Genomic DNA, 12,127 nt, shown 5'->3' with positions numbered 1-12,127 from the left:
GCTGTGATGCACAGGAAACCCTGATGCTGAGCTGACTTCATAACACTATAAACTTTATTACAGGAGATGTTAGTCGTTCTTATTAACATTCATATATGACCTTAATTTTTAAAAAATGGTTTTGAATAGACTTTAGAGAGCTGTGTAAATTCATATAAATTTGGAGTATTAGGGGCTTTTATCTGTTACCAAAAGAGAGAAGCCAATTGTCTTGTTCCATATTTAAATCAAACTTGTCATCCACTTAGGAGCTTTAGAGGCTAAAATGATCAACCACATTAGAGCCAACTATCTGAGTTATATGCATTGGTTACAGAGCAAGCATTACAAGAAGTTAGGTAAACAAACAGCTTTGTTTTAAATGGCAGGCCATTTTAATGTGACTCTCACAGGTAACTACTGCTTTGAAAGAAAAGCTGCTGCCCCCAAATTAGAATCTTATGGAAAGAGAGAATATTAAAAACTAGAAAAGCACCTGCCCTCTGGGGAGGGGAAATGTTAACAAGTCCTAGTATAATGAGACTCCCTCTTTGAGCTTCTTAGGATGGATAGGTAGGGTTTTTTTGTTTTTTTGTTTTTTTTTCCCGTTGAAAATGAATTAAACTTTTAATGTAACATAACAGATGCCGAAAGCTTGTCTGTAAGCTTGGCTTTGCCTGCAGCTGTCTGTAGAACGTCTGAGTGTTTTGTAGCTTTGGGATGCGTTTGAACATGTTCTCTAGTGTTTCCATTTGCTTATACAACCAACATGTACCTAGTTTGAACACCTAATGCACTCTTGCTGGTTTGAATTCTGAGAACACAATGAACAAGATGAAGCCCTTAAGGTGCTTACATTCAACTGTGCAGGTGAAGAGAAAATAATATACATAGTAACTAGTAAACAAATTACTATCAGGAAATGAAATATGCTATGAAGTGAGGGGAATAAAAAGGACAGAAAATGTGCCTGGTTAGATGTGGTGGTTAGGGAAAACTTTCATCAGGCTGAGATGTCAAAGAGGAAGCCATTCTTAAATCCAGTGAAAGGGCTCTTCATAAGGAACAGACAAGGGGGCTGAAAGCCCTGCTGCAAGAAAAAGTTTAGAATGCTCAGTGGGATATGGTGTCAAACAGGGTGTTCAGGTGTGTGGTGTGGGAGCAGAGGAGTAAGTAGGTCATGAGTATGACTATCCTGGACTTTCAGACAGCTTTGTTGGGTATTATTGAACAGTAAACTTCCTGTATTGGTTTCCTCTCCTGCCTCTGGCCGTCCTTAGTTTGTAGACTTTTTACTTTGATTTTTACATAGTATTCTCCCATTCATGTCTGTGTCTAACTTTCTCCCACACATATCAATAGGGGCCTGTTCGATTCCAATATGACTTAGTCTTAATTGAAATTGGATATACTAGAATTTAGAATTTCATAGAAGAATTGTGGAGTTATGCAACCTGAAACTGCATATATTTAAAGTGCACAACTAGATGAGATGGATACATCCTGTGAGTCATCTTAAATCAAGATAATAGGTTTATCTGTCTAATGGCCCTCTTCCCCTTAGCCATCTTTCTCCAACCCTAGGCAATCATTAATTTTCTTCCTGTGTATATGTATTATTATCGGACATAGCACGTACTTGTCTTTTGCATCTGTTTTTTTTTCTCACATACAATAACTATTTTAGAAATGCATTGATATCATTGCTGTGCCAATGGTTTATTCTCATTTATTGTTGACAACTATTCTTTTACATGTGCCATGACTTGTCACTGTGGACCACTATTGAGTTGTTTCTAACTTTAGTTCATTACAAACAAAGTCTTTGTGAATGTTGGCATATAAGCCTATGTATGCAAACACATGGTTCTGTTTCCCTTGAATAAACGCTTAGTAGTGGACTGGCCGAGTTATTTTGTATGTGTATATGTGCTGTCATGTTAAATGATTCAAGAATAACAAAGGAAGGGGGATGGGAAATGAGAAAATACATAATAAGCAAGGTTAAGTAAATGAGGAAAGAGATTTGAAAAGATTCTTATAGAGATAAAATAACAAGAGATTAGGAAATGGGAAAAAACAAGAAGTGATTCCCAATTATGAGAATATTCAAAAGAAAATTAGATGAACATAGGGGAATAAAATAACATTTCTTTAAACAACAATAATAACAGGTGCTACTAACAATATAGTAAAGTTGGGAAAGGGGCCAAATACAGAAGGCTCCTAAGAAAGAGAGAAATGAAAGGAAAAGAACAAAAGAGATTATCTGATAATAATAAATAAATAAAATTAGAAAAATGTAGAAAGGGGCTGGCGAAATGGCTCAGTGGTTAAGAACACTGGCTGGTCTTTCAGAGGTCCTGACTTCAATTCCCAGCAACCACATGGTGGCTCACAACCATCTGTAATGGGATCTGATGCCCTCTTCTGGTGTGTCTGAAGACAGCTACAGTGCACTCATAAACAAACAAATAAATCTTAAAAAAGAAAAATGTAGGAAGACTAAAATGTGATAATGTATAGTTGGAAGGAACTTGGTGTGTGTGTGTGGGGGGGTGTTTCAGAAGAGACCTAAAAACTGAAAAAAGGGCTGAGGAGCTGAGGTAGCTTCTTTCTGGATCTTCAGAGCGTAGACGGCGGGTCATGTGCATGGGAATAGGGAGGTGAGCGGCAGTAGATGGTTGTCTTTGCCATTGCTTATCCTGGTGGTGAGCCTGTTAGACAAGTGTCCATGTCTACCAGAGCTGTCTTACCCAGTAGCTTCTCTTTTTTGTTTACAAGGGGCCTCTGCTGGCCATACTTAGCTTTTTAGTCCGAGGGCTGGGCAGGTTCCCACCCCATCCCTGAAACTCCACATCTATACCCCCTGAATGGCCACTGTTTTTGCAGAAGAGGAGTTAGCTTCCAGTTGTAGGAGAAAGGGAGAGAGAGGCAGAGCACTGGGATCTGTACAAGGGGAGGGCCTGCCTTTGTATTTTCAAACTCTTTTTAGGCATTGATCATTCTGCTAGAGAGATGCTATAGAAGACATCAACCAAACGTAGTAGAGCTTCAGCTGTGGGACTCTATAGTAGTGGGGGATGGGTAGATGAGATGAGGCATGAGGGTCATGGCCTTGTCCTAGAGACAGAGCTGGGGCCACCTGGCTCTTTAGAGGAGTCTTCCACTTTCCCGAATAGCCAAATTATCTTTCAGAGGTGTTTGAATGATAGTGTGGATATCTTACTTTTACTTACATGTATAGTTACCCTTCCCAGCAACTTTCAATCCTCAGTGTAAATCTTGATTTACCATCTGGTATAACTTCCCTCTGTACAGGCCAACTGTGGTAAATTCTTTCAGATTTTGTATAATTGTATCCCCCACATGTCATCCTTTCTCTTCATCTTTGAAGGATGACTTTTCAATGATTGAAGAATTTTTGAGGACTTTAATTTCTTATAGAATTTAATTTAATTTCTTAGAATCATTACATTTTTCTGAATTAATCAAATTTTAGTTATCTTTCAAGTTGTTTCACTGTGTATCTCATTTAGCATTGCTTATATTAAATATCTTGTCTTTATTAATCTTTTCCTTTGCAGTATCTAATTTGTTACATACAAACTATCTGTTACAGCATATTTTTATGAGAACATTGTTACTTTCATCTTTAGAAGTTAAGTTTGTATTTTATGCCTCTACTTTATCTTTCCTCCAGTTCCTTGAGTTTATGGAAATTGCTGTTGTTATATATTAATTCTTTTATGTATACTATTTCTGGCTCAATTCCAATTAGTCACTTCCTCATCATTATGAATTGTACTTTTCTGCTTCTTTGCAATTCTAGAGTTTATCTTTTTTAATTGATGCCACATATTATAGCTCATTCCTTGTTGAGTGCGTTCTTCATGAAGTCTTTCAAAGTTGTGTTTTCTCAGATTAACCATGAAGTTCAACTATCTATCTATCTATCTATCTATCTATCTATCTATCTATCTATCTATCTACTTACCTAAGTACCTGAGTTAATGTCTCCTGCAGCAGAGGTACAAATCCCATAAGAAACACCTAATACTCTTCTAGTTGCCATTCTTTTGTATTAGTTAATTGCCTGGAATCACTCAAGCAAACTTTTTGACACTCAACGTCTCCTTTTTCTACTTTTATAGTTATGTTCCTCTATAGTAGCTTATATTTCTTATTTAAAAAATTTTTGAGATTATAATTATAACATTTCTTCTTTATGTTTTCTCCCTCCAAACACTCCCATATACCTCTCCTTGTTCTCCAAATTCATGTCCTTTTTTTGGCTAATTGTTACTACATGCATATATGTATATACATATATATTCCTAAATATAACCTGCCCAGTCTGCATGATGTTTCTTGTATGAATGTTTAGGGCTGACCATTTGACACAGAACAACTAATTGGCGTGCTTTTCCCTGGAGAGGCCCGCTGCTCCTGCTACCAGCTTAGGTGCCTATAATTATGTGTGGGGTTGAGGCTTTGTGCCCTATCCCTCATTTACTTCGTCATCGTCATCCACGTGTTGTTCAGCTCGCCTTTGGGCAGTCGTGTTGCTGAGACTATGGTTATTGATTCTGATGTTTATCTGGAAACACGATATCATGGTCACCTGCCTGGTCTGGTTTCTACCATCTTTCTGCCCCTCTTCCTCAGTGCTCTCTGAGCCTTAGGGTAAGAGATAGTTTTGTAGATGTGTTTATTTGGACTGGCCTCCACGACTCTGCATTTTGATTGCTTGTGGTTTTCTGTCGTGGCTTCATCTGTTGCCAAGAGAAGTCTCCTTGATGAGGGGCAAAGACTGCTTATGTTTGTCTATTTGTTTAAGGACAAATGCATAGACTGCTGTTAAGGTGTATGCTGGTTTAGTCACTTAACGATTATAGATTCTCCAGTAAAAATGAATTTACTAGCATTGAGTAGCTAGGTTTCTAGTACAAGGCAAGGCATAGAGATTAATATGCAGTAGCTTGTATTTTAAGACTTTCAGTCCCTGGTCTAGATATTCTTGTTTTATAGCTGTTAAACTATGTATCATTTGTCACTACCTCCAGACTGAGTCCCTACTTAACGAACTGAACCAAATTTAGTATGCACACTAGCTGAAAACCCAATTTAGTACACATTGTGGCAAATAGCTGTCTTAGTCAACAATAGTAATCAGACCTTATTAATCACAAGCAGCCAACTGAGCAGAACACATTCATGTAAGCCATATTCTGGACAGCACCCAGTCAGACTGCTTCTGTGCCTCACTCTCCTCTGTCCACAGATGCTCTGGCTTGTGGTGTTGCTGAGCCCTCTTTAGCTTTATTGTCACAGGGCTGTCTGATTTGGAGATCTTTCTTTGTTCAGTTGGACTTCATTAAATGTGTTTTTTCTAAAGTTTTTCTTAACTTTGCCATCATCCTTCAGGGGAACTCACCTGTGCCAGAAATCATATTTTATCTCCAACTTACATTAATAATAAAGGTTAAAGTAAGTGAAGACAAATGGGATTTTTCAATCCTAAGAAAATCTAGGATTTTACTCAACATCTACCATAGGGTTCTATATATCTAATTCCCTTAAAACTCCTAATCATTGGAAAGCCTTGACTAATCAGAGAAGGTTTTGCAAAAGTGGTGTTTTCTCAGATAAGCCGTGAAAGATGAGAAGGAGTCATCTGAGATGAGGCGTGGGCTGAAGCTCTGGGCAGGTGTTCCAATAGAGGGAACAGAATATTCCCAAACGGAAAAGAAAAATGGTGAATAACCTGAGGATCTCAGAGAAGCTTGTCTAAAACCACAGGAAGTAGAGAAAGTGTGTGTGTGGCTTGGAGATCTCGGGAGGAGTGGGGGCTGGGTAGGATAAAACCAGAGGGCCAGAATACACTACGAGGGGCTTTAAAGGTGACACCAACTTTGAACTTTTTTTCTGAGGGCAATTTAGAAGTGCAAGTTTTGGCATGTTTCCTGACAGTGTGGTAAAAGTGGGTTAAATGAGTAAAGCTAAGACTAGCTATATAGATGAAAAAAAGGTATAGATTCTCAGACTAGTTATAGAGATGAAGAAAAGGTATAGATTAGTTCCAAATACTGAGCAATCGTCTGTCTACACACTTCCCCAGCCATTCACACATTTAATAAATGTATTGGCTGAATACTTATCAAATATTTCTGTGTGCTATTATCAGTTAACTATTTCTTATGGAGTCCTTGTTGCATGTCAGGCACCTTAGATAAACAGTGAACTTCGTTTGTCTCTGAGACAGGACCATGTTGCGTAGTCCACTCAGGCCCCGAACTCTCCATTGCTCTGCTTCCTGAGCTCTAGGAATAGGAAAGCACACCAGCTTTTTGATAGGTGAAGAGACTAAAATGAGCAGAACTCATGAGTGCCGACAACATCACTGATGAAGGGCCAGGACAGAATTTGATCTCAGGTCAGTTTGGCATCCTGCCAGGTTTAGCCATGTTAAAGAAACAGTTCACACTAAGTTATGTTAACATACTCTAAAATTCAAGAAAAAACAACAATTTTGCACTAAAATGTTTGTATTATCATACATGGTTCAGTTGGCCTAGATTTCCAGAAAGAAGTACCCTTTGCTTTATAGATGAATAATTATATGCACATATCTCTATAGGAACAGGCAGAGTCTGGAACCCTCAAGCCCCAAATAAATTTGCCTTCTAAGGACTTTTTAAAAAATTGCTTCTCCTAATATTTATGGTCTATCCTTTGTAAATAAGAGCAAATATTAATGTCTGTTATTAGCACTAACAGACATTAATAAAGGATGTATTTCAAGTAGGAGAGAGGAAGATGCGTGCTACAGTAATGTTAGTTTCCAGGGAGAGGATATAGTGAACTTGTTTGTCTAAACAAGTTTTATTTGGGGTTCAGTATGAATTTTCAATAGATGCTTTTCAGATAAGAAAGCAGCAATTCGAATGCAATTATATAAACAAGAAGATCAGAGGGGAATTATCCTGAAGGGTATAAAATGAACAGAGTCTGGGTCATCACAGCATTAAACTCGCCAAAGCAAAGCAAGGTAGGTGTTCATCCTGAGCAGGGCCTGTAAAATGAGGTGCCCCGGTGTCATTTCATTGTATTTGAACAGTTGTAACATTTATTTAGAAACTGCAAATGCTGAGACAGAATTTTCTTTGATAGGCTCTAAAGTTTTAAACTATTGCTCAAATCCTACAGTACGGGCGGAGAGGAGTGAGCCGCGCTGGGGTGGATGAGGTGAGATTCTACTGATTAACGGATGGAAGCAGCCCATCCATTTCCTGCTGCATGGCTTTCTCCTACCTACATTCCAGCTTCAATGTTTTATCACTGGAATAACTTGTGTTCTTAAGCCTTGCGTTTACTATTAGCCATCTTTGAGAAAAAATATTTTAGGGGGTTTTAGAGTAAATTTAGTTTTGAATATGTACAGGGTGGCAGTATTTTAAGTACCTTCAGGGACATTCCATGTTGCAAGGTATTTTTAGATATTTAATAGTGAAACTCTCTTGGATAATATCCAGTACATATACCTTATTAATATAATACTAAATTTAAATATAATAATAAATATAATAATATTTCTAGAAAAATATTCTGCTTTAGTGAAGTGCTGGGGTTGTTCAGAGGTGGGAAATGATTTTTTTTTCATTGTATAGCAATTAGTTATGGTAGAAAAAAGAGGTAATAGATATTAGCAGAACAGAGAGAAATATGTTTAATAATGAAAATAGTAAGAGCAGAAAGAAACTATGGAGAAAGGGCCAAAGAAAAGAACATGAGAAAAATGTGGGGAAAGGACCGTATTAACACTGGTTTATGTGTTGCTATACAGCTAAGGAAATTTTATGGAGGATTCATATGAATTATTTCATTTTGTATTTTTTAGAAGTTTAGGAAACAGTATACATAAACCGAAGACCCAAAGATACTGAACTACTCAATTAGATACAATCACAATTAAATCTGAAAGCAGAGTTGTAGATTACTAATTCTTGGGCAGGGGTTTTATGGTAATCGAACACAGATTATTTGTGATGTGAATTCTTTCTTGATGATCTCTTGACGTTAAACTTTCCTTTTATAGATAAGGAAATTGAGGGGTAGGAAGGTTATGAGGGCGAAGTTCTATTATTTATAAAGAAGTAAAAGAGACAAGATCATCCATGTTTTGTATCATCACAGCGTTCTAGAAGTGCTGTGACCGGTGGTGACCCAGTCGGTTTTAATGCTTTGCTTTTGTTAGCCTAAGCCTCTATAATTATAAAATGGACTCTTTAAACAGTGTCACTCTTGACTAGGACAACAATGAGGGAAACCATAATACAATTTTCATCTTAAAAAATTTTAAAGGAGATTTTTTTATTATTCTAAAAATAGGTGTGTGTGTGTGTGTGTGTGTGTGTGTGTGTGTGTGGCCAGAGGCATCCGCCCCCTGGAGCTGGAGACAAGGGATAGTATGGGTGTGGGGAACTACACTCAGGTCCTTGTAAGAGCAGCACTTGATCTTAGGCCCTGAAGCATTTTTGCAGCCCAGTCTTTCGAGATTTCAAAGGGTCAGATTCGTTCATCTGTTTTTATCCTGCAGGTGGGTAAATAAGATCACAGGCTTTTGCCTGTTTTCTATAGCCCATGGGAGATTTCTGTTCCTGATTATAGGTTACCACATATGCTATTTCACATAGAATTGTGGATCTAGAAGTATTTTCTCTGGTGAAACCCACTGGAGAACTGTGAAGACAACGGGGAGTATATGAACAGCAAGGGGTGTTCTCTTGCTCTTACCTAGTTGCTATTTTTAAGATTCTTTGGAGAATCCTCTCAATTTGCATCACTAAAATAACAGAAACAACTGAATGCTATAGAGGGAGCTTGTATTTTATGAAACACTTGACAAAAAACAGATTCCCTGAGAAAGGAGTTCCTATGATTTCAGCAGGGAAAGCATGTCCTAATTGTAGAGCTGGATATGGGGCTTGGGATGTGTGAGTCTCGGTTCCAGCCCATGGGAGTGCGTACAACAACAAACCGGGAATTTGTATGCTTTTCTTTCTTAATGCAAATATTTAAAAAATACTGCAAGGGATGCTTAGGTTCGTAATGCCTTGTTTACAGAGTTTACCACCAAACATATTTTCCTAAAGTGTTACTTCACTTCCTTGTTTACAATGTAGCAAATGTAAGGTATTCATCAATACAACTCCCAGTGCTCACTCCATGGTCAGTACCTACGTGTTTATTCGATGTTGGCAGTTCGGGCGCTAGGAGTGAGAGATTGGTTGGGGTGGGTATGGAAGTAGACATTTAGAATCCATCCTTAGTAACTTATGTAAATGATTTTTGTTTTATATATTTATTGGAAACAAAGCTCTAGTTACCTGAGACTGACTGTACACGGCTTTAGTAAGTAGAGATCTTAAGGCATGCAGCTTAGAACTGCAGATGATACAACCCACAGATGTGAGAGAAGCCTGATGCTTCTTTGGGAATTGAATAAAATGTTTAGTGAATGATTTCCTTTTTTATTTTATTTTATTTTTTTTACATTTATTTTGGGTTGTGCTGGGGAGCACTGTGGAGAACATGGAGAGATCAGAGGTCAACTTTCAGGAAGGATTATGTTTTCTACGTCCATTACATGTGTTTGGGACTTGAACTCAGGTTATCAGACTAGAGCTTCAAGTGCTTTCACTTCTGAGCCTTCTTGCTGGCCAGTGAATAGTGATAATTTAATAGAACAAGCAACCAACCATGTGCTTATAGGTAACTATTGCTCCAGTGATGACAGTATATATGTATTATATATTATATATTTATATTTTTACTGACAATGATAGTTGAGAAGAAGAAAAAATCCAAACATAACTAGCTAGTTGAACAATATTAGTGAAAGGGAATCAAAAGTCTTCTTAATCTTAGAGGTGATCAACCTACATCTAAAGGTCTGAAATTTGATTACCCTCTATCAGTAGCAGAACCAAAATAAGTACAAGTCATAACATTCCCCAGATTGTTACAGTGCTCAACTGATATCAAACAGCTTCTGCATCAGACAGGCTGGACGGGCTGCATGTTCTGCTCGGTGGCCCCTCTGCTGCCTCCTTACAGTCCACTGCTAGTGAGTCTGGAACAGCCCCGATGGACCTGCATTCTTCCTGGGTCACTCTAAATGTGCCACACTGATTCTTCACAGCTCTCCTTATGTTTGAAACCAACAGATGCCGTAAAACGTCTGTATAAAATGGCCTTTTATTTCAACTTGAACATTTTTGACTCTATTAGAATATCCCAATGATTCAGAAAAGACTATCCAATTGGTGTTATTACTTAACACCAGCCATAATTTTAGCTCAATATTCAGAACCTTCTTCAGCTTCCTTGACTAGCAACAGGTAGAATTATAGAGAAGATTACATACACTGGGTGGCACCAAAGTTTGCTTATGATTTTTATTGGTTTCTTTCCATCTTTAGTTATATGAACCTACGCTACTAAATCATCATTTTAAGGAACTTTTATTTCTGGGAAAGTTCTTTCTAAAGAATATTTATTAATTTACTTCTTATAAAGACAGGAATTTTATTTCAGCTCTGTTGAATGAGTTAATTCACACTTATTTACAGAAAGCTGTCAGTTTTCTGAGAGATGTTGCAGACTCACATGTCACTTCCCAGGGGAGTCCAATGGCATGTGCAGGCAGACTTCTAAGGCTTCTGTATTGTGGATGTACATGGTCATACTGCATCTGATTGTGTATGAGATGGTTTGAGAGGACTGGATATGCAAAAGTACCTTCTGTAGAGCCCAGGGATAAGCAACCACTCAGTATATGTTACCTGCTCTTCTTCCTGGCTGTGTGTTTATATATATGCATAAGGTTTTCACAGGCCTGCCTCTGGATGTGAGGAGGGCACTAATGAGCTCTGTGCCGTTTCTCTCTGATTCAGCATGAGAGCCGTCGTCCTCCTCTCTGTGCTTTTTGCTCTTGCTTGTGGGCAAGCAGCATCATTCTGTGTTCCCACTGAGTACACGATGTATGTGGATAGGAGGGAGTGTGCCTACTGCCTGACCATCAACACCACCATCTGCGCCGGGTACTGTATGACACGGGTACGTTCCTCACCGCGTTTCTTTTAGCTGTGAATTGTGTAGGCCTAAAGATGTCTGTTAATATTTTAGAAAGGAAGTGGGATAAATCATAGTGTCCTCTTTGGGAAGCCAAGCATGCTGTCTTCAGAATTATAACTGTGTGATCCTACTCGGAAAAAATAGTACAGATATATCTGTAACAGTTTACCCTAAAGAATTTGTTCTGATCAAAGGCAGATGAGAAGAAAGTATTGTTGGTTGTTTTCTTGTTTGTTTATTTATTTATTTATTTATTTATTTATTTATTTATTTATTTATTTATGTATGTCTCTGAGGAGTTGTGTAGATATGTGGGTAAGAGAACTTAGGAGTCCTTTATAGGTCACCACTGAAACACAGGGAGACCAGTAAGTTATGGTCTCTCGATTAAACTACCTAAGGTTGTGTGGAGCTCATGCTAAGATCTGTTTTCTTTCCGTAGGATATCAATGGCAAACTGTTTCTTCCCAAATACGCACTCTCTCAGGATGTCTGCACATACAGAGACTTCATCTACAGGACGGTGGAAATACCGGGATGCCCTCACCATGTTGCTCCTTATTTCTCCTACCCTGTTGCCATAAGCTGCAAGTGTGGCAAGTGTAATACCGACTTCAGTGACTGTATACACGAGGCTGTCAAGACCAACTATTGTACCAAGCCACAGACATCCTATCTGGGTGGATTTTCTGTCTAACTGGAATAGCAGTGCAATCTGATTAGATGTGTTTATCTGGAATAGAACTAATAAAATACCATTGATACATCTTGCCTGCCATTTAATCCATAGGCACAGCCACGTGGGCCTTAGAGAGCTTACGAAGCATTAGCAGCAGAGGTGTATGGTAGAGGCTGCCACGGTCTCCATTCAGAGCAGAGCAGAGGTAAAATAGAGAGCAGAAACATGAGCTGTGGCTGCAAGCCAGCCCTGAGATTTCCTTATAGACAGCAGGGGTCTATCTTGACCTAGAAAGCCAATGTGAGACTCCTGCAGAGGTCCAGGAAGAGC

The 12,127-nt window shown here is 38.4% G+C and overlaps 1 protein-coding gene across 1 annotated transcript; it reads left to right on the top strand.

Moving 5' to 3' along the window:
* Positions 1-10,938: 10,938 nt before the first annotated feature.
* TSHB (thyroid stimulating hormone subunit beta) lies at positions 10,939-11,815 on the top strand (the record flags this gene model as incomplete). Its single annotated transcript, XM_080916523.1, has 2 exons — positions 10,939-11,100; positions 11,561-11,815. The coding sequence occupies 2 exons, from the start codon at positions 10,939-10,941 to the stop codon at positions 11,813-11,815; spliced, it is 417 nt and encodes a 138-aa protein (XP_080772649.1).
* Positions 11,816-12,127: the final 312 nt, after the last annotated feature.

The sequence above is a fragment of the Micromys minutus genome (assembly GCF_963924665.1).
Source record: "Micromys minutus genome assembly, chromosome: 4".
Classification (NCBI taxonomy): Eukaryota; Metazoa; Chordata; class Mammalia; order Rodentia; family Muridae; genus Micromys; species Micromys minutus.
The sequence above is the reverse complement of the archived record's forward strand: the minus strand, read 5'-3'. Positions and strand labels throughout refer to the sequence as shown.